This window comes from Carassius carassius, chromosome 7 (genome assembly GCF_963082965.1).
Source record: "Carassius carassius chromosome 7, fCarCar2.1, whole genome shotgun sequence".
Classification (NCBI taxonomy): Eukaryota; Metazoa; Chordata; class Actinopteri; order Cypriniformes; family Cyprinidae; genus Carassius; species Carassius carassius.
This window is the reverse complement of record NC_081761.1, coordinates 7271997-7294384: the sequence shown is the minus strand read 5'-3', so window position 1 is coordinate 7294384 and position 22388 is coordinate 7271997. Positions and strand designations below refer to the sequence as shown.

General features: G+C 34.2%; 2 protein-coding genes across 9 annotated transcripts in view; both read left to right on the top strand.

Annotated features, from left to right (window-relative positions):
• dmd (dystrophin) overlaps nucleotides 1–13732 on the top strand; it is a 108634-nt gene extending 94902 nt beyond the window's left edge. For 3 of the 8 annotated variants that reach the window (XM_059553680.1, XM_059553673.1, XM_059553679.1), the window contains 9 exons: nucleotides 11–147; nucleotides 1521–1559; nucleotides 2686–2751; nucleotides 3105–3170; nucleotides 4128–4286; nucleotides 5677–5920; nucleotides 9021–9141; nucleotides 11625–11717; nucleotides 13237–13732. In XM_059553680.1, coding sequence (XP_059409663.1) covers nucleotides 11–147; nucleotides 1521–1559; nucleotides 2686–2751; nucleotides 3105–3170; nucleotides 4128–4286; nucleotides 5677–5920; nucleotides 9021–9141; nucleotides 11625–11717; nucleotides 13237–13334 — 1023 coding nt within the window. In that variant the 3' untranslated portion in view covers nucleotides 13335–13732. Of the gene's footprint in view, nucleotides 1–10; nucleotides 148–1520; nucleotides 1560–2685; nucleotides 2752–3104; nucleotides 3171–4127; nucleotides 4287–5676; nucleotides 5921–9020; nucleotides 9142–11624; nucleotides 11718–13013; nucleotides 13040–13236 lie in introns of all 8 variants that reach the window. The other 5 variants (XM_059553676.1, XR_009434249.1, XM_059553675.1 and 2 more) reach the window with 5 other exon arrangements.
• An 831-nt stretch (nucleotides 13733–14563) lies between these two features.
• crfb15 (cytokine receptor family member B15) lies at nucleotides 14564–22345 on the top strand. The gene is made up of 7 exons (XM_059553681.1): nucleotides 14564–15359; nucleotides 19315–19432; nucleotides 19711–19877; nucleotides 19984–20138; nucleotides 20257–20416; nucleotides 20799–20920; nucleotides 21699–22345. The coding sequence occupies exons 1-7, from the start codon at nucleotides 15224–15226 to the stop codon at nucleotides 22062–22064; spliced, it is 1224 nt and encodes a 407-aa protein (XP_059409664.1). The 5' UTR covers nucleotides 14564–15223; the 3' UTR covers nucleotides 22065–22345.
• Nucleotides 22346–22388: the final 43 nt, after the last annotated feature.

Below are 22388 nucleotides of genomic sequence, written 5' to 3'. Positions count from 1 at the left end.
TTTACTTCAGACGACGTCAGGAGAGGACGTGAGAGACTTTGCCAAGGTGTTGAAGAATAAGTTCAGGACAAAGCGCTATTTTGCCAAGCATCCTCGCATGGGTTACCTTCCCGTCCAGACCATCCTTGAGGGAGACAACATGGAGACGTGAGATTCGTGCTTGTTCACTTCATTATGTACCATCAGCTACTGATTAATTAGACATGTGATGGAAGATAGGGCCGCTTTTTTGTCTATTATTATTAAAAGCACAGTGCGCATGACACTGTGACTCCAGATACTATCACGAGAGCAGAATTAACGTGTCGACCACATTTAAACAATGGATAGTTGATCAAAAGGGCAGGTTTTTACTGATTTAGGATCATACTGGCCTACTTTAGTATTGTTTATGTATTATTATAAAATTGAATATTTTCAGTTTATTTAAATTGTAACATGTTAATAATTTTATATGCTGTTACAAAAAAAATGTAAGTAGGTTTTTTTCAGGTTTTAATTTCAGTTTTAATAATTTTAGTATTTCAATGTAAGCTTTTTTTCAGTTAGTTGCTAAGGCAACATTTTTATATATATATATATATATATATATATATATATATATATAATATATTTTTTTTTTTTTTTTAACATTTTTTACTTTATTTCAGCTTTATTTCAATTATTAAAAAGTATTTGTAATAGTTTTTGTTTTCATTAATAATGACATTTTTTATGATACATTTACAGCAAGAACTATCAAAGTCCTGGAAATCAATACTTACTTTTTTACACATTTTAATAGAAAGGTGGCTCATAGCGGGCTCGTAGTTGAAAAGGGTTGTTCCATCCTGTTTAAATCCACACAAAATTGAAAAAAATAAATCACCTACATTTTGGCTGCTAAAGCTCTTCAGCCAAAAATGCCATAAAATGCTAAATTCTTGGTGGAAAATTTAAACTGTTTCTTTCAAAATTGTATGCTGACATGACGAAAAAGCTGCATTTCATCTGACACACTCTAAATAACAACAATTTAACCTGGTCAAACAGTTGCAAACAAGAAAAACAAAGATGACTCTGAACACTTGCAAACCTTAGATTGCAGCTGCAAGAGTTTTGCTTGGATGTGTTTTCTGCTTTACTGTGTGCATTGATCATTACTCGTGTTCACAGTAGGAGTATTTATGCTGTGGAATTATTTTTCCCCCTGTAGAGGAGCAGCTGCAAATGTGTGCAGTCTGTCAAAGTAATAGTAAAACTGTGCTAAATGCATACACGCATTATTCTTACAGCATTTTTTCCCTTTTTTAATTTCAATCCTAACACACAAACAGCAATGTTAAATCAGCCTATTTAAAAGAAAAAAACCTTTTTTGCAAGAGACATCATAATCACTAAAAGAAAATGCTGTTAGGATTGAACTGTCTTGTCATATCAGTGGGTTTATGTGTTTGGTGCTTCTTAACAATCATGTCATTATCATGCTTTCAATGCATCTACTCGTCCTGTCCATCATTGCATCTTTTTTTGTCTTGCAGTCCTGTTACACTGATCAACTTCTGGCCTGTTGACCATCCGTGAGTACATCCACACACCCACACGCTCACGCACATCCACCACAAGCTGCTTACTAAACCACATAATGCAAGCCAATTCAGGATTTTCACATCACACTTACAATATGACCCACATTCCTAATTTGAAATTAAGTGTATTTGATCATCATTGAAGTTTTATTGAAATTCAAATCTGAAAGTCTAATGGCAGAGTAAGTCACTACAATTCCGTCAGCTCCTATTGGACGTGTCTATTGTTCTGTTGGCCAGCAAATTTAAGAAAATCATATAGCTGTTTTATCACTCCAAAAAACTCAGTCTTCTGCTTTTTTATATGAATTTATACACAAGTCTTCATGAAACACTCACCTTCCATTGTCAAAACTGTGAGATCTTTTGGAATGTGTCCATACCATGGCTTACATCATTCATCTGCTAGACTAACATGTTACAGTGGTGTAGGTTGACTTTTAAAAGGGGTTATCAATGTTAAATCACTGTAACATACACTACAGTTCAAACGTTTGGCCTCAGTTGTTGTTTTTTTCTAAATAAGAAATGAATATTTAGCAAAGTGACAGAAAAGACATTCATAATGTTACTAAATATGTTCTGATCGAAGAATTCTTAAAGTCAAGGTTTCTTCAAAAATATTAAGCAGCACAATTTTTTAACATTGATAATAAGAACATAAGAAACAAATTAGAAGTGACATTTTAAAATATATTAAAATAGGAAAACAATTTTTATTTCACAATTTTACTGTTTTTACTGAATTATTCAAGTAGACTAATTAAATTGTCTGTACTGTATGTGCTGTATTTACCATCATCATACATGTGAGCATAAGAGACTTCTTTTAGAAACATTAATAAAATATTACAAGCCCCAAACTGTTACATTATATTGTTTATTTGCATATATTCGGCATCATATATTGTGAAAAAGGTTTGCTCATTTGGCCAAATCATAAGTTGCAATAAACTATACATCTTAACAGATGGTATGTCACTAAAATCCTAGTGGGATAGTAATTCCTGATTAATGTTATTGTTTTATATCCTTATTTTTGATTCTATCGGATTTATAATCTTGCTATATTTAGTTCATCCGTGATTTTTGACCTTTGCTCTTCTGTCACTGGTAGGCCCACATCTTCCCCCCAACTCTCCCATGATGACACCCACTCACGCATCGAGCATTACGCTAGCAGGTCGGTCTTTTTTAAGCATGGTTATTTTGGTGTTGCCGTGTGACTAAATATTTAAGAGAGCAGACTTGCATCGCATTAGGGCTGGCTGGGTAATGTGATGGTGTAAACCGTGCAATGGTACAAATGTGTCATACAATAGAAATGTTGCTGTGCCATTTATACCATGTGTATTTTAACCTGATAACAGAATATGCATTTCTGAATATGACTGTTTAGTAACAAAAAAATAAATAAATGCATTTGCGTTAATGTTAAGCACATAAGTTGGAACAGTGGCTGCCTTACTGACATGAACGAATGCACATGCATGAGCTGTTCATGAATGAATACAGAATGATATTGTGTTTTCACAGGCTAGCTGAAATGGAGAACCGAAATGGCTCGTATGTGAATGACAATGTATCGCCCAATGAAAGCATGTGAGCTTGCAACTCTTTTACACTCCACTGTACATAGTATTATACCGTAAGTCAATCTAATAGTGTGTGTAGAACCCAAAAGTGACCTACTTACACCTTGCATACTTTTAACTAGTTGTGGTTGCCTAATAAACATCAACTTTTAAACTTAAAAATGGACAGATGTGTCTGTGAAAGTGTTTTTCATAGGAAGAGTTCCTTTAAAAATCTTGGCATTTCAGATAAATTATCATTTTAGAATAAATTAAAATGTCTCAGATAAGCTCTTTCCACTCATACACACAACAGTGGAGATCAGTAATGAACCCATGTCATTTTTCCAGTACGCTCAGATTGAATTATTATAAAACGATTACGTGTAAATGCTCTTATGCTGCAGTTCTTTGTGGTATTAAAACAATAGGATTGTTTTCAGACCAGCTTACTGCTCACAAGCTAATTGAGCTGATGTATTTTTCAGTTATTAGGAGTTTAAGGCAGCAAATGATAATTGTGATCCTGGTATTAATTTGCTGGGGTACATTTGTAGCAATAGCCAAAAATATATTGTGTGGGTCAAAATTATAGATTTTTCTTTTATTCCAAAACTCAAGAGGATATTAAGTAAAGATCATGTTCCATGAACATATTTTGTACATTTCTTACTGTAAAAATATAAAAACATAGTTTTTGATTAGTAATATGCATTGCTAAGAATTTCATTTGGACAACTTGAAAGGCGATTTTCTCAATATTTAGATTTTTTTGCATCCTCAGATTCCAGATTTTCAAAAGGATTTACCTCTGCCAAATACTGTCCAATACTAACCATACATCAATGGAAAGCTCATTTATTCAGCTTTCAGATGATGTATAATTTCCAAAAATGGACCCTTATGACTGGTTTTGTGGTCCAGGGTCACAATGGATGTGATGTAGTGAACTGGAAATAAAGTGCTGTTGTTGTTGTTATTGTAGGGATGATGAGCATCTGCTGATCCAGCACTACTGCCAGAGTCTGAATCAAGGCTCTCCTCTCAGTCAGCCGCAGAGCCCTTCTCAGATCCTCATCTCAATGGAGACTGAAGAGAAGGGAGAGCTTGAGAGAGTGCTCAACGATCTGGAGCAGGAAAACAGGTTTGATTACATATAAGAAATATGTTATATGTTTTTTAAATGAAATGGAAAGGGTGTATCCTGGACTGTATTTTGTTAGCATATGCCTGGGATGACACAGTACATTTTTCAGAAATTCATAATAAAACTGCTCTCTCTACTCATTTACTTGCACAGCAATTTTTGAAAATCACATGTTTTAAGTATGTTGCATTAAATGAGTGATTCTTAAAGTTGGTCAGCAACCGTAAATGTTTTCAGGAAAATGATAAATGTAAATGGTCACACTTAATTTTAAGGTCCAATTCTCACTATTAACAAACCTTTAAATATGACGTTTGCCTCAATAAACTCCTAATTTGCTGCTTATTAATAGTAAGGTAGTTGTTAAGATCAGGGATGCAGAATATGCGTTTTATAAGTACTAATAAACATCCAGTATGTTAACAATAGGCATGCTACTAAGCAGCTAGTTAATAGTAAAAATTGGTCCATATATTAAAGTGTTACCATGATAATAATACAATGCAGCTAACCATAATTGTGCATAGTAAATAAACCGGATGATCAGATTTCACAACAGAGATGAAAATGCCCCTATATTTTTTTTATATGAGCTCATTTGATTGTGCTTTCGATAAATGCTTCTCAAATTTAGCTTAGAAGCATTTGGCCATCCAAGTATAAGCTAGCACACACACAAATCTTCCCACGCTGCTGAGTCAAGTACATGGGCTACACATCTGAGTCTAATATTACACACAGTGAGCTATATTAAGATTGTGAGTGGATGAGAGAGCAGAAATAATCGAACAGATTTAATATAGTTTCAAATATGCATTTTCTAACCCTAAAACACATTTAAAAAAAAAAAATACAGTACCCTTCAAAGGTACTGTACTTTCGATAAGGTCTCTTATGCTGTCCAAGGCTGCATTTATTCAATTAAAAATACAATAAAAAGTGTACATATTATTATAATTTAAAATAACTGTTTGCTATTTTAACATTTTCTAATTTATTTTATTTCTGTGATGGCAATCTGAATTTTCAGCAGCCGTTACTTCATGATACTTCAGAAATCATTTCTAAAATGCTTGCTTTGCTTTTGCTTATAATTATTATCCATGTTAAAATGGTTGTGCTGCTTAATATTTTTGTGGCAACGGTGATGCTTTTTTTTTAGGATTCTTTAATAAATAGTCTTTAATGTTAATTTTGTTCAATTTAATGCATCGAAATATTTAAACACAAGTACATTTTGCTGCATGCTCTGCCAACCGTGCCATAAAAAAATAATAAATAGCAGTCTATGCTAATAGCACATGCTTATGTATTTGTAAGACTCGCCCTTTTACTAAAGTCACAGTTTTCTAGGCTTCTTTCTGAAGTTGTCTTCCCTGTTGTGCAGGAAGTTGCAAGCAGAGTATGACCGTCTGAAGAAGACACATGACCACAAGGGTCTGTCGCCGTTGCCCTCACCCCCACAGATGCTGCCCGCCTCACCCCAGAGTCCACGCGATGCTGAACTGATCGCTGAAGCTAAACTACTGCGACAGCACAAGGGACGTTTGGAAGCAAGAATGCAGATCCTGGAGGATCACAACAAACAGCTGGAATCACAGCTCAAACGCCTCAGACAATTACTTGAGCAGGTGGGTGGCGCATATCCTTAAGATTTGATCAATGTTTATACTCTCTGCCAGTGAAAAACAACTTTTGGAAGTGTTGTTGAAGGAACTCGAGCAGTGGCCTCAGCTCCTGTCTTAAGTCTAAACTTTGCTACAGGTAAATGTATTTCAAATCATAGCTGTGGAATGTAACACTGTTCATGTGCTTCCTTTTGATTGTTGACAGAAGAAATGAAATGCCCAGAGCATTGTTATATTTTAATGTCAAGTTTTGGCTTTTAATGTTTGTTATATTTGTAGTTCTATAAATGATGAACTTTGTTGGGAAAGTTGATATTTTTTAGTATATTAATATATATTAAGTATATTTATAGTTGATATTTCTTTTGACTCAATGCAATTCATTCTGGCACTGGACAAGTAAAATGTTTCCTTAAAATTCGGCCAAAATGAGGTGCTTAAGCAGCTCGCGAGGTTTAAAATATGAGTTCGTTTTATCAGTTTAACACTTGTTAAAGGAAATATTTATGCTATATTTAGATGCTGTCAGGATGAATATAGAACGTTTTTTGTATACGAGCTTGGATTTGGATCTACATGTGCATTTTGTACAGATGCAAGTTCCATGAATTTGTTAAAGAGTCTAAGATTTATTTTGACACAATCTTCCTGAAATGTTTCATCTGTTTAAAGATGTTATTTTTCTGCAACTGTGTGGATTGAAGGCGTCATCAAAGATTTTTTCTTTCTTTTGAGTTTTGAAGTTGAAGTTGTTGTTTTTTTTCTTTTTCTTTTTAATAGATGTTTAAACCAAAGACTTGGAACTATAGTATGGAATATTGTTAGTTTGTGTTGTTTTGTTTGAATGCAGACATGTCTGTTAATTGTCCTTGCAGGACACCTGTTGGCATTCACTGTTCTGTATAATAACTACTACTCCGAATTATTTCAGTTTAGTCCACAGCACTGTGCAAGCCAAAATGATATTGATTGTGTTAAGTATACAGCCATATTCACGCCAAATCATTATTAGCATGAAATACATGTATTTGAAATTAAATTAAATGCATTTTTATGCAACTCCATATCGAAATGTTGTACTCTAAACATTCAGAGGATTGGTTTGGTTTTGTTGTGTTGTGTTATTCAATCAGTTTGATCAGACATGGTTGTTTTAGATTTTTGTTAAATTTTTTTTTAAGCATTGTTTAGTCTTGGTATGAAAATATCTATAGTGCATTAATGTTTTTTTTTTTTTTTGTCCTGATTGGCAGTATACTTTATACCGAATATTTCAACGAAGGTTGAATATTTTCCTACCATACTTGTCACACAACAGGCATTGTTGATCCTGTCCTTATCAAAGCTGAGGAGGGATGCCAGATCTTTTAGGTGGCCAAAAGAACATTTTGAGCGACTTGTCATTCTTCCTCAAGCAACCCATTTCTCTCGGTAATTTGTTTTTGGAGTTTGTTTGATGTCAGCTTCTTCAGAAGTCTCCTTCTGCTCGAATAGAAGGGAAATCAGATATTTTGTCTGCATCATGTCTTGATGAATGAAGCGTATGTCTCGATGCTTACTTCAAAAAAAAAAAAAAAAAAAAAAAACATTAGTCGACTGGGGGTCTCCGCCAAATGGATTCATATCAGATTTGTTCTTGAAGAAATGGCTTCATGTGTTCTCTGTGGACCCTTTGAACTAGAATCTCACTAGACTTCAGCTCCTTCCAGTGGCCGACTTGGCCGAAGCTTGAAGAACCACACTCAATAAACACAGGGAGATATATTAGCTCTCACTTTGTTCAGAGCCAATGGATTTTGGCTTCACTTCATTGATGTTGTTTTTTTTTTTGTTGTTGTTTATAACCCTCAGCTTCGGTTTTCTTTACATTTGCAATCAAGCCTTTACCTACCAGTGTATGTTCTTGTTTTAGTAGCATCAGTTTTTATCTCTGTTATATGCTAATAAACATGTTCTTATGTTTAACACATGCCCATGTGTTTCGCTTGGCAAATATCTCAAAGAAGACCAAATGAAATCACCAGAACCGCTACTTTTTATTCATGAGGGCTGTTTGGTCTTGTGTTATGAATTGTTAATGGTGGAAGTTTTAAACGCACTCATTAAAGCTGTGCAGTGACAAACCAGTTTATCATTAAAGCGGATTATTTTTAGGTACTGTAATTGTAATTATGTATCAATTATAAGATACATGAGTAAATAATATAGCCAAAAAGGTGGACGGCTAAAAAGAAGAAAAAAATGAATTGAAATACTTGTATTTATCAAGGATGCATTAAATTGATAAAAAATGTATTATGGTTTTCTGTTCATCAAACGTTCGTCAAAGAACCCTGAAAAAAAAAAATATATATATATATATAAAACCTGTAAAATATATTAAAAAAGGAATAGTTGTTTTAAATTGTAATATTTCACAATATTATTGTTTTAACTGGATTTGTATGAAATAAATGCAGCCTTGGTGAACATAAGAGACTTACAGTCCCAAACTTTTGAATGGTGAACTAATTAACGGTAGTACTTAAATATTATTATATTAATAATTGTATATGAAACAGACATTAAAAGTTTGTAATATATAATGTTACTATTATAGTATATTAACAATTTTCAGCCCTGAATATTATTGTACATATGAATGTACAATTTACATGTTTGCTACAGGGGTTTGTGACATCTGTGACTGTTTTTGAATACGTTAACTGTCTGGGTTATTTTATTTCGATATTTTAGCTGCATCAAGTCCACTATTTTGTGTTTATCCTTGTGTTATTGTTTTGTCTTGACTGTCTTGTTTCTGAAAAACTGAATGATGCAAAAACACAGCAACTCTAAGAGCCCTTGCTCTTGTTTTATGCTGCAATTGTTAATGTTTTGAGAAAGTCCTTGGGGAAAAATTCAGTAACTCCTCAATAAATATTTGGAGAGGGTTTCCTGAGGGTTTAAAAACTAGGCAGTAAAAGAATGTGAAGCCTTGGATTGAAAATATATAACTGAATGTTTTCAAATGAATCTGGAAATACAGAAGTACAACCCAGTGCTGATGTTTGCGTCCAGTCCCCTGCCTAATCTATATGGTTCCTCTCTACCTGTGTCCTAGCCACAGACTGAGTCCAAGGTGAATGGCACTGCCCTGTCCTCCCCCTCCACTGCTTCTCCGAGATCTGACACCAGCCTGGCCTCACTGCGTGTGGCCGCAAGCCAAACCACAGAGACCATGGGTAAATGTCCCTAACAACTTCAGTTTAAAACTAACTCATTAAACAGATGGAACTTGTTTTGAAATTTTAACCAGGCTAAACAATCATGATCAATGGTATATCAGCATATTACATATTGATCCTTAGCAAGATGGTGAAATGTATGGAAGCCTGTTTTAGCCACAGAATAAAAATAATAAAGTAATTGCACATTTTTATCTCACAATTCCGAATTTTCTTGCAGTTCTGAGTTTATATTTCGCAAAGTTAAGGGGGAAAAAAGTCATAATTGCCATTAACGCAGCTGTTAAAAGCAGATTTGCAAGACGTAAACTCAGAATTCTGAGAAAGTCAGAACTAAAGCATATATAGAATTGCGACATATGAACTTGGAATTGCAAGAGAAAAAAGTCTGAAATTTATATCTCACAATTATGACTTATTTTTTTCCTCAGAAAAGTCCAGATTGTGAGACAAAAAAACTGCAAGTACCTTTTTTTATTATTTCTTGGTAGAAACAAGCTTCCATAGAAATATATATATATAGACAGTTGTGTAAACACAATATTTTTTGTTATTCAAATAATAGGCGACACATTGTCTTCCATTACGGTGTATCTTGAATTTTTGTAGTTGATATTTTTGTTTCATTTGCGTGCAAAAAGTTTTTTCGTCGCTTCATAACATTACTGTTGAACCACTGATAGCAGCGTTTATGGGTTTGGAACGACAGGGGTCTAAGTGATCAATGACAAAAATGTAATTTTGGGGTTGGAGTATCCCTTTAATGCAATCTATACTATCTACCCACGGTTAAATATGTAATAATTCATTTCTTAATTTGACTAGTTAACTGACATACATAGTAATTATTATGTTTAATAGCTGTACCTGTGAGGCTTTCATTGTATGGCTTGGCTTGAAGCCCAGGCTGGTTTCAGCAAACGATTTTCTGAACCGATAAATAGAGGCAATGTTCTTATCTGTGCCAAACAAAAAGGAACACAGGGAGCTTTTATTCACATATGGATACAAAAGAAGTGTTTTTGCCCTTAACTGCAAGCCAACATCTTACTTGTTGTCTTCACTTTTTGAAGAAATCACGGTCCAACAAGGTTCCAACAAAATTGGTTGTACTTCAGTATTTGAAGAATAAAACACCAATCATTCTATACATTTGACATTTATGATTCAGGTCATCTTTAATGCCTTCCTGTAGTGTACTTACTGCTTTTATTGATATGTTTTTATTTTACCCCAGAGGCATGTGTATATCTATGAAACTGGTATTAATAGTTTTACATGGCATTAGTGCTATTTTCCAGCTTTTCAGTGTTCTGCAGTGTGATGTTTTTACTAATACATCTAATACTATTTCACACAATATTTTCGAATCCTTGTTTGATTAGTATACATGCCATTTCAATGATTCTTATGCTGTGTGGGTCATTTCTGCTCAAAATTGTATTCTTCACACCACAAGAGCATTTTAAACAAACAGCAAGCAAAAAAAAAAAATTGTCAATGGCCCAAAAGCTTAATTTGTTTCTTCTTACACATTATAACCTCATAGTTATTGTTTTTCTGTGTAACTGTTAATTGTTTTGTACAGTTATTGTTTGTGTTCAACTAAAACCAGAGTGTTGATTTATTTGTAGAATCATTCTCGTGGTGACCACTATGATTCTGGTACACATTTTCTCTACATTTTGGAAGAGTTTTGTTTTATAATGGCTTGCTTTGATTTATTGCAGGAGCCTGACAACATTTTTAGTCAACATGTGTTTGTAGTTGTTTTCTTGTGACACTCTAGTCTAAAAAAAAAAAATTGCAGTTGTCATTTTGTAATATCACAATATTTACCATCTCTGTTTGCTGATTGCTGATTTTATTGTTGCTGAATATATTGCTCAAAGTTAAATTAATACAAATGAATGGTTATTGAAATTGTGAAATTCATATGATTATGTGACAATGTGTAAATAGATCTTACTTTTATATGTCCATAATTTTCTTGACAAATAATCAAGATAACCTTCACAAAACAAGATGGTTTACAAGAATGTATTTTTCCTTTCTTTTGGATATTTTACTTCAGCCAGTTCTGCTTGACTGCTTCAAAAAAAAAAAAAAAAAAAAAAAATTCTCATTTCACATGCATTTGGCATTTGTTACGATGTTTAATGAGATTATCCATAATTTGTTCATTTGTAACATATACTATTTGTTGTTTCTGCATTTCAGTTGTTAGAATGATGATAGAAGTTGTAGATGAATGAAGTTTTGAATAGAAAACCTTTTTAATAGTGCTCTCAAACTATTGCACCGTGTTCTACTGTATATGAGAGTCCTCAACATCACCTTCAGCATTATCCTCGGAGTCAATAATACAGGCAGCAAACACCGTCTCTGTTGGAATATGAAATGTCTTGGGCATCAGGAGAACATCCAGGGTTTTTAAGGTCAGTTCTCAGTTGTAATTGGTTCACTGCTGTGTGTTTCAGGTGATGATGAGCTGTCCAGTCCCTCCCAGGATGCAAGCACTGGATTAGAGGACGTCATCGAGCAGCTCAACAGTTCCTTCCCTCACAGCCAAGGTGAGAGTCCAGCTTCACTGCCTGCTACAAACACTTCCGTTAATCCAGCAAACTGATGCAGATAGTCTCAATTTACTTGATTTAAAAAAAAAACTTTGTTAATGTCTGGAAACAGGTCATCACAGTCTATGATTGCATTGCATGTATTGCAGTAATTTAAGGTGCCAGTAATTGCAAATTGACAGTTATTTTAAGATATAGTACTATGTTAGATTGCATTTTCAAGCAATATGGAGAAAAATGTTCTTTGACTTTGTTTCTTCAGAAGAACACAAACTGAGATTTGTAACTGAAACCGTTGCAGTCTGTCAGTCTTATAATGGAAGTGGATGGGAGTCAACGCTAAGACATACAAAAAATACACAAACAAAACCAAATTAAAACCTGCAGCTCGTGACGATACATTGTGTAAAGACACAAAACGATCGGTCTGTGCAAGAAACTAAACAGTATTTATATAGTTTTTTACCTCTGATTCACTGCAATGTGCAAGCTGAACTCTCCTAAGCGCATCCTCCTGAGAAATAGGTGGCGGTAATGCACTTATAAGTCTACGATCTGCCATAAAGCAAGAAGATGATGCCTCACACGCCTGCTGCTGAGAACTGCGCTCAGGAGGACGCGCTTAGGAGAGTTCAGCTTGCACATTGCAGTGAATCAGAGGTAAAAAACTTTAATAAATACTGTTTAGTTTCTTGCACAGACTGATCTTTTTGTGTGTTTACACATCAATGTGTTGTCATGAGACGCAGGGTTTCATTTGGTTTTGTTTGAGTATTTTTTTTTTATGTTTTAGCTGGGTTTCCCATCAACTTAAAAATTAAAAAAGAATCTCTGTTTGTACTCTACTGAAGAGCCAAAGTCACCTACACCTTGGATGCCCTGGAGGTAAGCAGATAAACATCAAATTTCATTTTTGGGTGAACTATCCCTTTAAATTGATATAACAATGTGTTTATAATTCCTGCTATAAACGGAGGATGGGGGACTATTTTAGTATAATAAAATCTTACAAAATAATCAAAATCTAGAACAGACATTAACGTTGATGTACATTCTTCTTAAGCTGTTTCTCTTTCTAACAGTGACTCTTAACAGGATATGTATTGTGAGAAGCACAGAATTACAAATGCATAACAATCCAAAGAAACATGTTTATGTAATTAAAGCCTTAAACAGTATCTTGCTGCATCCATTATGCTTGCAGTACAAATCCTGTTTGGAATCAGTCTAACTGCCTATCCCTATTCCAACTTTACTGATTTTTCTTATTTCCTGTTTTCCTCTGTGTCTAAGGAGGTGGATGGCTAAACCCCTGAGAGGTTAGTATCGTTACTAACCCTTTACTCTTTTCACTCTTTTCCAGCCTCACTTCTTTACATACTTTACACTATGGTTTGAAGAAGTTTCTTAAAACGCACTCTGTAGAGATGTTTGTGTTGCATTGCTGCTTCGTGCATATAGTGTTAGATCATGTTTTCAGACACTGACTTCAGATTTTGTTTTTCATCTCCCGCAGGTCCTAATGTGGGAAGTCTTTTCCACATGGTTGATAACATTGGACATGCCATGGAGTCATTGGTTAATGTAATAACTGAGGAGCGGGATTTAGACTGAAGATGTCTTCTCCTAGTTGCATGCTTTTTGTAGTGTCAACAACTGGACAGGATATGTTTACAATGGGAATATAAATAAAAATCTATTTTTCTGAAGGATCGCGGTTCCACATTGTAGATTTGATCTTTAGTAGTTTCAGTAGTTTCTTACAGCGAGTCTAGAATTGTTTATTGATCATAAAAAAAGGTTTTTAAACTTCTATGCAATTGTACAAAAATAAAACGACAGGTGTGTGATAACGTAACATTGCGTGCCATGTGTTTGTACGGCGTGGAGCGCATTTTTAAAAAAGTGTTTTATCTAAATGGCTGGCTGAGTATATGCAGGGGTGCTTTATCAACTAATTTTGTTTGTAACAAAATAACAAATGCATATTAAAAGCAAGCCCGTTATACTTGTGCGTGTGCGAAAGTGTGTGTTTGAAACATGTCTGTATGTTTTTCTGTATGTAACCCGTCCCGTTCAACTACTGCAGACATCATGCAAAGAAAAGACATTTGTCATGATTTTTTATTATTATTATTATTAAAGACATACTAATTAAGGTTAAATGCTGTCTACCTCACAGATATTCACTTTTTTCATAATCTGTCAGTGCTTATTAACGGAGCAATAAGAATCATGATCATAGTATTTATATATTATTGAAAACTCTCATGTTAGAGATATATCTTTTTTTGGAAGCTTGTTTCCACCACAGAATAATTATTAGACCTTTATGCTTTGTGTGAACAAATAGACATAAAAGATCATAATGTATATGTATGCACAACCGTTATAACTACAAAACCTTTTTGCACCTTGAAGATGAGCATGTCCTGAGTACTGCATATTTATTTCTGAGATGTGCGATTTGATTCTAACTCTTGTTCTGGAATCATATATATTATTTGTAATCGCAAAAGGACTATTTTAACAGACGATGAAATGTAATTGTGGTTTTCTTAACTTGCCGCTGCATTAGTTGATAAAAATGGAAATACATTTTTGCCACCGTTTGTCTGTTTTATTATGGATTCACTGTGCCACAGTGTAGCTAAATGATTGCATTATCATCTGACATACACAGCAATATAATCAACTGAAAAGGTGTTGGTGAAATAAAATTTTAGTTATTAAAAAGAACATCAAGCTACCATGTGGCTTTAAAAACAACCTTGTGGCTTAGTGTAAATATGTGAAATGGGAAATAGAAACTGAAGCAGCTAATTAATATCCTTAAAAGGACTTGATGATTTGACCAGGGTTGGTTCTGAACTCTGGTGGTAAGTGTATCTTAAGGAATTTAGGATTAGAAATCCATGATTTAACATCTGTCAGTAATGTAGATGCATTCTAGATCAGCAATCCTCAGGTGAACCGGTGACATGTGTGGACCGATGTTATGTCACTACAAAAGTGAAACTAAAACACTATGACAGATGATCAGATTTTCTTAGCAAGACCTCTAAGAGCTGCAATATGGATTCCGTGAATGCTTCACACTTCTGTAATTGAATGGTGAGGTAAGTTACACTAACCATTTAGGTCAGAGCTGGAACTGTTTGTTTCCCAACTACAGTAAGTAAGAGTTTCCCTGTTTTCCCCCCTCATGGTCATGAATTTTACTTTCAAAGAAGAAATGTCTATATATACATGCAATAGAAATGAGTGGTAAAAAGAAAGAAAAATAAAGTTTTAATAAAAAATAAATTGTTAAATTTATATCAATGTTGATATTTGACAAATAAAACAAAAATATTATAAAATTAATAGTTTTATTAATTATCTGCATTTTTATTATTTTGACTTTCATCCCATATATCACCTCTTTTTATTTTATTTTTTTAATAACCTCTTCTCAAAAAGGAAGCTGTTGAGTCATATTGGTCCTGTTTCCTCTTAAGCACATGACAAACACACTGAAGTATAAAAGCTCTCAGCCGCTGCGTGGCCCATCAGTGATGTTGTCAGTCATGTCTGTGAAGCTCAGAGTGTTGGCTCTCATACTCTTTGTGACAAAGGATGTTACCTCCACCTATGCTGGTCAGTGCTGCTTGCTTATTTATGATTATTGATTTAGGAAACCATTTAAAATTAAATATGGCATATTTTTATAATAATAGACTAAAACTTTTTATTTGTTTGCTTTTATTACTTCTATTCATTTAAAAGTATTCTTAAGAATGACTAATGTTGACCTTTACAAAATATTTTATGCTATATTGTATTTTAATAATTTCTCAATAATCATACGTGCAGTTTTAAAGAGTCCTAAAAGTGTGTATACTGTATGTATATGCATGTGTATATGTGTGTGTGTGTGTATGTATATATATATATATACAGTGTTGGGAAGGTTACTTTGGAAATGTAATAGGTTACAGATTACAAGTTACCCTATTTAAAATGTAATAGTAGTGTAACTTTTTTAATTACTTTAATAAAGTAATGTAACTAATTACTTTTGAGTACATTTTGATTACTTTTATAAATTTCTAATGAATGTTAATTTGCAACTGTTAATCATCTTCAACCATTTTACACCATGCAGGTTTAACCTTAAAGTAGTGCTCAATACTGTCAGACTTTCACCATCCTTCATCACTTAAATTAAGATGATCACATTTGAAGACATCCACCACACAATCAGACTTTAGTAGTGCCTTTTACTTAGAGATTGATCTGAAGTTCAAAGCAGATTTAAAATCAAAAGAAATAGTTTATAGATACTGTTTTTGAAACCAAATCTTTGCATAATTACAGGCATCTAACTGCATCTAACAATGGTTTGGGGAAAAATAGTTAATAAAAAAATAAAAGCATATACATCAACTCAAATACGGTTATCTAATAAGCATGTGTCCTATTTTGTGTACTAAACTCCTGAAACATTGGTGTCTTTTTGAAACACTGCTGTCTCTTTGTATATGATATGATGATAGTTTCTCAAAATAAGTAAAAAATGCTCATGAAGTGACTATTCTAGAGATTAATTTCCATGAGAAATGGGGAAAAAAATAGGCTGGGAAATCTCACACTCATACACCCACAACCCATTCTGAAACATGGACAACCCTATTTTTTTTGGACCTGACATCAAAAAGATTTGAATCCTTAGGTTGGGGGACTTGCAACGTAATTAAGAGTTCTCTCCTGAACTGCACCTTCACTTCCATTATCCATCCATCTCTCTCATGACTTTAATACTGAAGATTTTTATTTGACTTTTACCATGTTTTGTAAGTGCAATTTTGTTTTTTTGGCAAATGAATTACCACTTGTATTTATTTTTACTACAAATTCCATAATTAAACCACGGTTAGTGCCATACCATAGGCTATATTAATTTTCCTAAGGGTTGTGTTTTTGTATCCACTAGCTCCCCCTAAACCTATGATAAAATATGATGATTTGTCTGCTAACTTACTACTGTAACATTACAAAAGATAATAATGACGTCGTTTATACAGTATTTTGAGTGATTGCGAGCAAAGTGCTGCTGCTGCTTGACTAAGTAAACAAAGACAAAACTACATTAGCATATTTACAGATGAAACTGACCTGCACCTGAAACCCTGAACAGAAGTGTCGCTTCTCTGCTCCAGCTGTGCGCTTACACAGTTCACTCCAGTCTCTCTCTCGCATTGATTACTCGGAGTCTGATCCAAACCGTTCGGCGGAGGCGCGGAGAGCGCGCGAGCCCAACCATTGCCAGTCACGACTAACCGATTCATGATTTATTAGAAATTTAATTATCGAATGGCGGATTCGGAAATAATCGCTTTAGTATATTCGGCCTGCAATTATACAATAACAATATTAAAGTAGAAGGCCAAATCGTCTGCCAGGCCACCGAATAGTCCCGGTTCTCCCGATGTCCAGTCAGCGCCTGATTTCCACAGACACGCAGAACGTGTATGATTCATATTCAGTCTTTTTGCGGCTTAATATTCACAGACATCAGTCCATATCGGGTTTTGATTCAAGTGTACTGACCTACTTTTGATTTATTCGTCCAAAATGTGGCATATTGCGTCATTATAGGCTGAATTCCATTTTTATGACTCGATTCTACGAATGTGTTTTCCGCGTCTCGGAGATTATGGGCCATATGTCTTAGTGCAATTTGGGAAAGAAATAAGCTGTATGTGGATGTGTGTAAATATTCAAATGTAATCCTCTTTGTAATCGTTACAATTTTCATAAGTAACTGTAATTTAATTACTCATTTTTTCTTAGTAACTGTAACTGATTACTGTTACATTTATTTTGTAATTAAATTACGTAACGCCGTTACATGTAACTAGTTACTCCCCAACACTGTATATATATATATATATATATATATATATATATATACACACACACACACACACCTGTGTATATTATGACGAATGACACTTTCAGAACAAAACATACAATAGATAGGTTTTAAATGATGAAACCACAGATAAGATGTTAAGAAGTGGTTGTCTGGTCGTCAAAGGTTAGTGGAACATTACCATAATGTGCTGAAATGCATCCTGGTTCCTCTGCTATAGGACGCCTGTGTTAAATTCAGAGGAACTAACTCATCTACTATACACCAACTTGACATCAACTGATTAAAAGTGACTTTTACAGTTAATTATGTGAATAGCATGATTTGTTTGCAGATGTCTTTTCTTCAGAAATGTTATTTAGTGCAGTGGCTTTCAAACTGGGTCATGACCCACTGGTGGCTAGCAGACAGGAAATGCATATATCTGACACCTTCACGCTATCCAAGATGTAGATGAGTTTGTCTCTTGATCAAACAACTCTGGAGATATTTAGCATTGCATCTATTGCTCAACAATGGAGAATGGGTGCCATCAGAATGAAAGTCCAAACAGCTGATTAAAAACATTAATAACCCAGGCAAATGAGTAGCATTATTATTAAAACATTATACTATGGGGCCGTTGAATGCTTGAATCTGATTGGCTGATGAACGTTGTGAGGTGTGCAATTATTTTCTGGTAAACGCACGGCGAACATAGTTCCAGGCAGCTATCTTGACCGCATTACATTACCATATCACTTCGCATAGTAATAACGGTCATGCAGGTTGCACAAAAAGGTGTTGTCATCGCTGCCCTGACGATTTTATTAGTTAGCCTATATAGTGTAGCAACTTAAATGCTACACATGACATTTCTCACGAGAGAGGAGACAGCGCTGTTTATATACGCGAAGAGGTAGCCTAATTCACACAAGCTCTCTCTCTGTCTCTCCCTCTCTCTCTCTCTCTCTCTGCGTCTCTTTCTCTCCCGCTCTCTTTCTAATAACTTAATTAAAACTGCATTAGAATGCTATCAACGGCCCACCTCCATTAGCAGCTTTAAAATTTGGTTTTGGAACTAACGTTAGCAAAAGAGACATTGGATGAGATGCGGAAGAAATAATCCTACTCACAATAGCGATTTAAGTACAAAAACATCTGTTCGATGTCTTGAGGTGTGGTAACCGTAGTATAAGCGGAATAATTGACTCCTGGCCGTTGAATTATTAGAAAAATAATACACACACGAGGTGGTGATGCGCCAACAACGCGAAGCATTAGACACTTCTTCTAATGTAACACTTCATCCTTTGTTATCCCCTCAAAATAAAATCCACCAACATTTTTGTTTAGAACTGTTCTGGTCTGTTTTCGCTTGTAAATGGTACTTCATTTGTGCATATTTCTCTCCTGATTCAGACAAGATTACTTTTTGCAATATAACAGCACCAGTCTGAAGTTTAACTTCTTGATGGGTTTGATTCTTATAAACATGCAGTTTTTCACTTCATAAGTCCATGTTAATTGAAGGACTGGAGTTGTGTGGATCACCGTAATGTTTTTTTATCAACTGTTTTGACTCATAATACTTTATATTCTTTAAAACTCTGAATCCCAATACTTTATGGAGCCACTTCATCTGATGATAAAACCTGTATAATGTATTACTGACAGTGTCATATTGTTTTACTTTAGATGCAAATCTGGCTTCACCCCAAAATGTGAAGGTGACCTCCATCAATATGGCTACAGTTGTTGAATGGACTTCTCCACACAACCCCATGAGCACCGTGACATACACAGCAAGATATATGTGAGTACACTCAAAATACAACTGAAATAATCCAATATACAGTAGAAGAAAAAAAATGAAAATGGATTGAGTTGCATGCATGCCATTATGAAGTATACCCATCACAATGTGTTTGATCAGCTATAAAAAATGCACTGAACTATTGTTCTGCTGGAATTTGATACTTCTGAGTTTTTGCAGAAGTTGAAAAGAATAGGCTTATTGTGTTAACTAAATATTTGCATTATGAACTTACATAAATAGTGTGTCCTGCTGTGTTTGTCATTGTGTCCTTGTAGCCTGAGAAAAGAAAAAGTTTCCATCTGTGTGAACACCAAAGAGCTGAAATGTGATGTAGGAAAACTGCCGTCTGTATTTGGTTGCTATATTTTCCAAGTGCGGGCAGAGGTTCAGGGGCTGTTGTCTGAGTGGGTTACTGCTAACGAATTTTTACCAAATAAACACAGTAAGTGGGAATAAGCTCTTAGTTTGCACTATAGACTCTGGTGTGTTGTTAAGTCAATATAATATTCATAAATAATAATCATATGAACCACTTTGCTCCAATGTAGCGATCATAGGACCCCCTACTGTCCATCTTGTCATCCAAAATAATACCTTGGATGTGCACGTCCAAGCTCCAGTGCTGAAAGTGGGCAAACTAGCAGATATTTTTTCACAAGTGTCCTACATCATCAGATATTGGATTGAAGACTTTTCAGATGAGGTATAAAAAGTTTAGTGAATGGCTTATGCTGGATTGACAAAGGTCTGGTGTGGAACCACAAACAAATAATTATTTCATACTTATCAAAATAATCATAAGATGACCTTTGTCCCTGTAGGCTCAAGAGAGGAAGGTAACTGAACCTGGTGAAGGTGTTAAACTGAGTATTAAAGGACTGCAATCCTGGAGCAGATATTGTGCTCAGGCGATGGTGGTTCCCAAAGGCTACAAAAATGCCCGAAAGTTCAGTGATGCTGTGTGTGTGACCAACACACCTGGTAAGTGTGTGTTTACCTGTGACTCAAAGCATTTCAGGCACCCCTGCAATAAATCAACTCAGCAATTGGCATATAATTATCTATGTCTATAATTATACACGGTAAGGTAATTATAGGTAATATTGTGATTTAAAATGATTTCTGTCAACATATGATGTTCTCAGTCAAAAGTATATTGGGTCAAATTTATAAAATATTAATTCATTGGAGACAGCAGAGAGTAAGAATACATATCTCATTCGAGTTTTTGTTAAACTGATAAGAAAGGTTATTATTATTATTTTTTTCAATCAACAAATTGACTCAAAGGTATTGTTTTTAAAGAAGCTTCAAGGTGACTTCCAGGTGCCAATCTTCCTCTCTGTGTGTGTGTTTGTGTTAGTGCTCATCAGCTGTGTGATTGCTGCTGCCATCCTTCTTCTTCTGGCAATCCTGGCCGCATGGCTGATCTATAAAGTGTACAGATTCCTGTACCCTAAAACCAAACTACCAGAACTTCTCAAGGTATGTGTCTCATGTGCTTCCACTCCACATTATATCTGTAATATGCACATATTTTCTTTATCTGACCATACAAATTTACTATTTATATAGAATGTTATTTTAGTATTAAATGGAATTTATATTTATTTAGAATTAGCATTAATTTTTATATTTTTAATTTTTATTCTGGCTTTTTGTAATTTTTATGTGCTTTTGTATTTTTTTTATTAATGCTTTTTAATATATATATATATATATATATGTTACACTTTAATTTTATTTAAGTTGTAATAATTTAAGTACTTCAATTTAAATGACTGTAAAATTAATATAAATATATTACAGTACATTTTACAAGAATATATCTTTGAGATACAAGAATATATCTTATACTTCAAAATTTCACATTTAATTTGGTGTATTAGTTGTGGTTTCTTTGTCATTATTTGTGAAATCTCCTATTAATTTCTGAGTGGAAGTTGTTTCTACACTGTAAAAAGAAATCAAATCAATTGTAAAAAAAAAAAACAATAAAAAACCTTCTTTATGAATTTTAAAAGAAAATGCCATTTCAGGTTTTCTAATTCAAATTTTCACTTTTAATTAAATTAATTCCTTGATGTTTCTTTGTAATTGTTTGTGAAATGTACTATCTGAAAGGTGAAATAAATATTCAGCTTTTGTACCTTCTTTATATATTTAAAATAAAATAAAATATAATATTTCTGCTTTATTTTATGGTTTTAGTGAACAAAAACATTGTGTATAAACCATATATTTATCATATATTTCGTTCTAGAATTTAATTGTACCAACATTTTGGAATGCTGAGGTGACCCAACATTCTGCACACCAGAAAGAACAGCATGATAAAATCAGTGCCATATCTGAGGACTATCTATATGAAGAGCTCAGCGAGAAGTACAAGATCTTAGAGGACAAGGACTCTGGGTTGACGTCTGCTCTCGCCCCAATTCAAGAGGTGGAAGAGGAATACAAACTCCTGATGCACACAAAAACTGCACCTGCTTTTTACCCTAACCATCTCTATCCATTATGTCTTAAAGACTCGCTCTTCACTCATTTAAACCAACCCTGCTTCACAAGCACTCGGCCTTGTTACTACAACGTCGCAGAGCTGAGCCACACTGACTGTGTTTGCTGAAGTCCTCCAACAAGCTGAGATGATCTTATTTACTTAAGAATGATCTTATGATTTTCTGCAGTAAATATATAAAATAGTTTGATATGACTATGCAGTGGTGCAATGTACGTATGGCTGTCTGTTGAATGTATATAATTTCTCACATTGTTTTCTCAAGCTAATAACTGAATGCACTTTCTACAAAATGTTTATCATTGTATGTCTATATTTGTTTGCTTCGTTATTGTAAAATAGTGAATTTTTCATAAATAAACCGAGTTGTATTTCTCTGATTTGAATTATACTTTCGAGTTGGTCCAATTAATTGAATTATAACAATGTCTG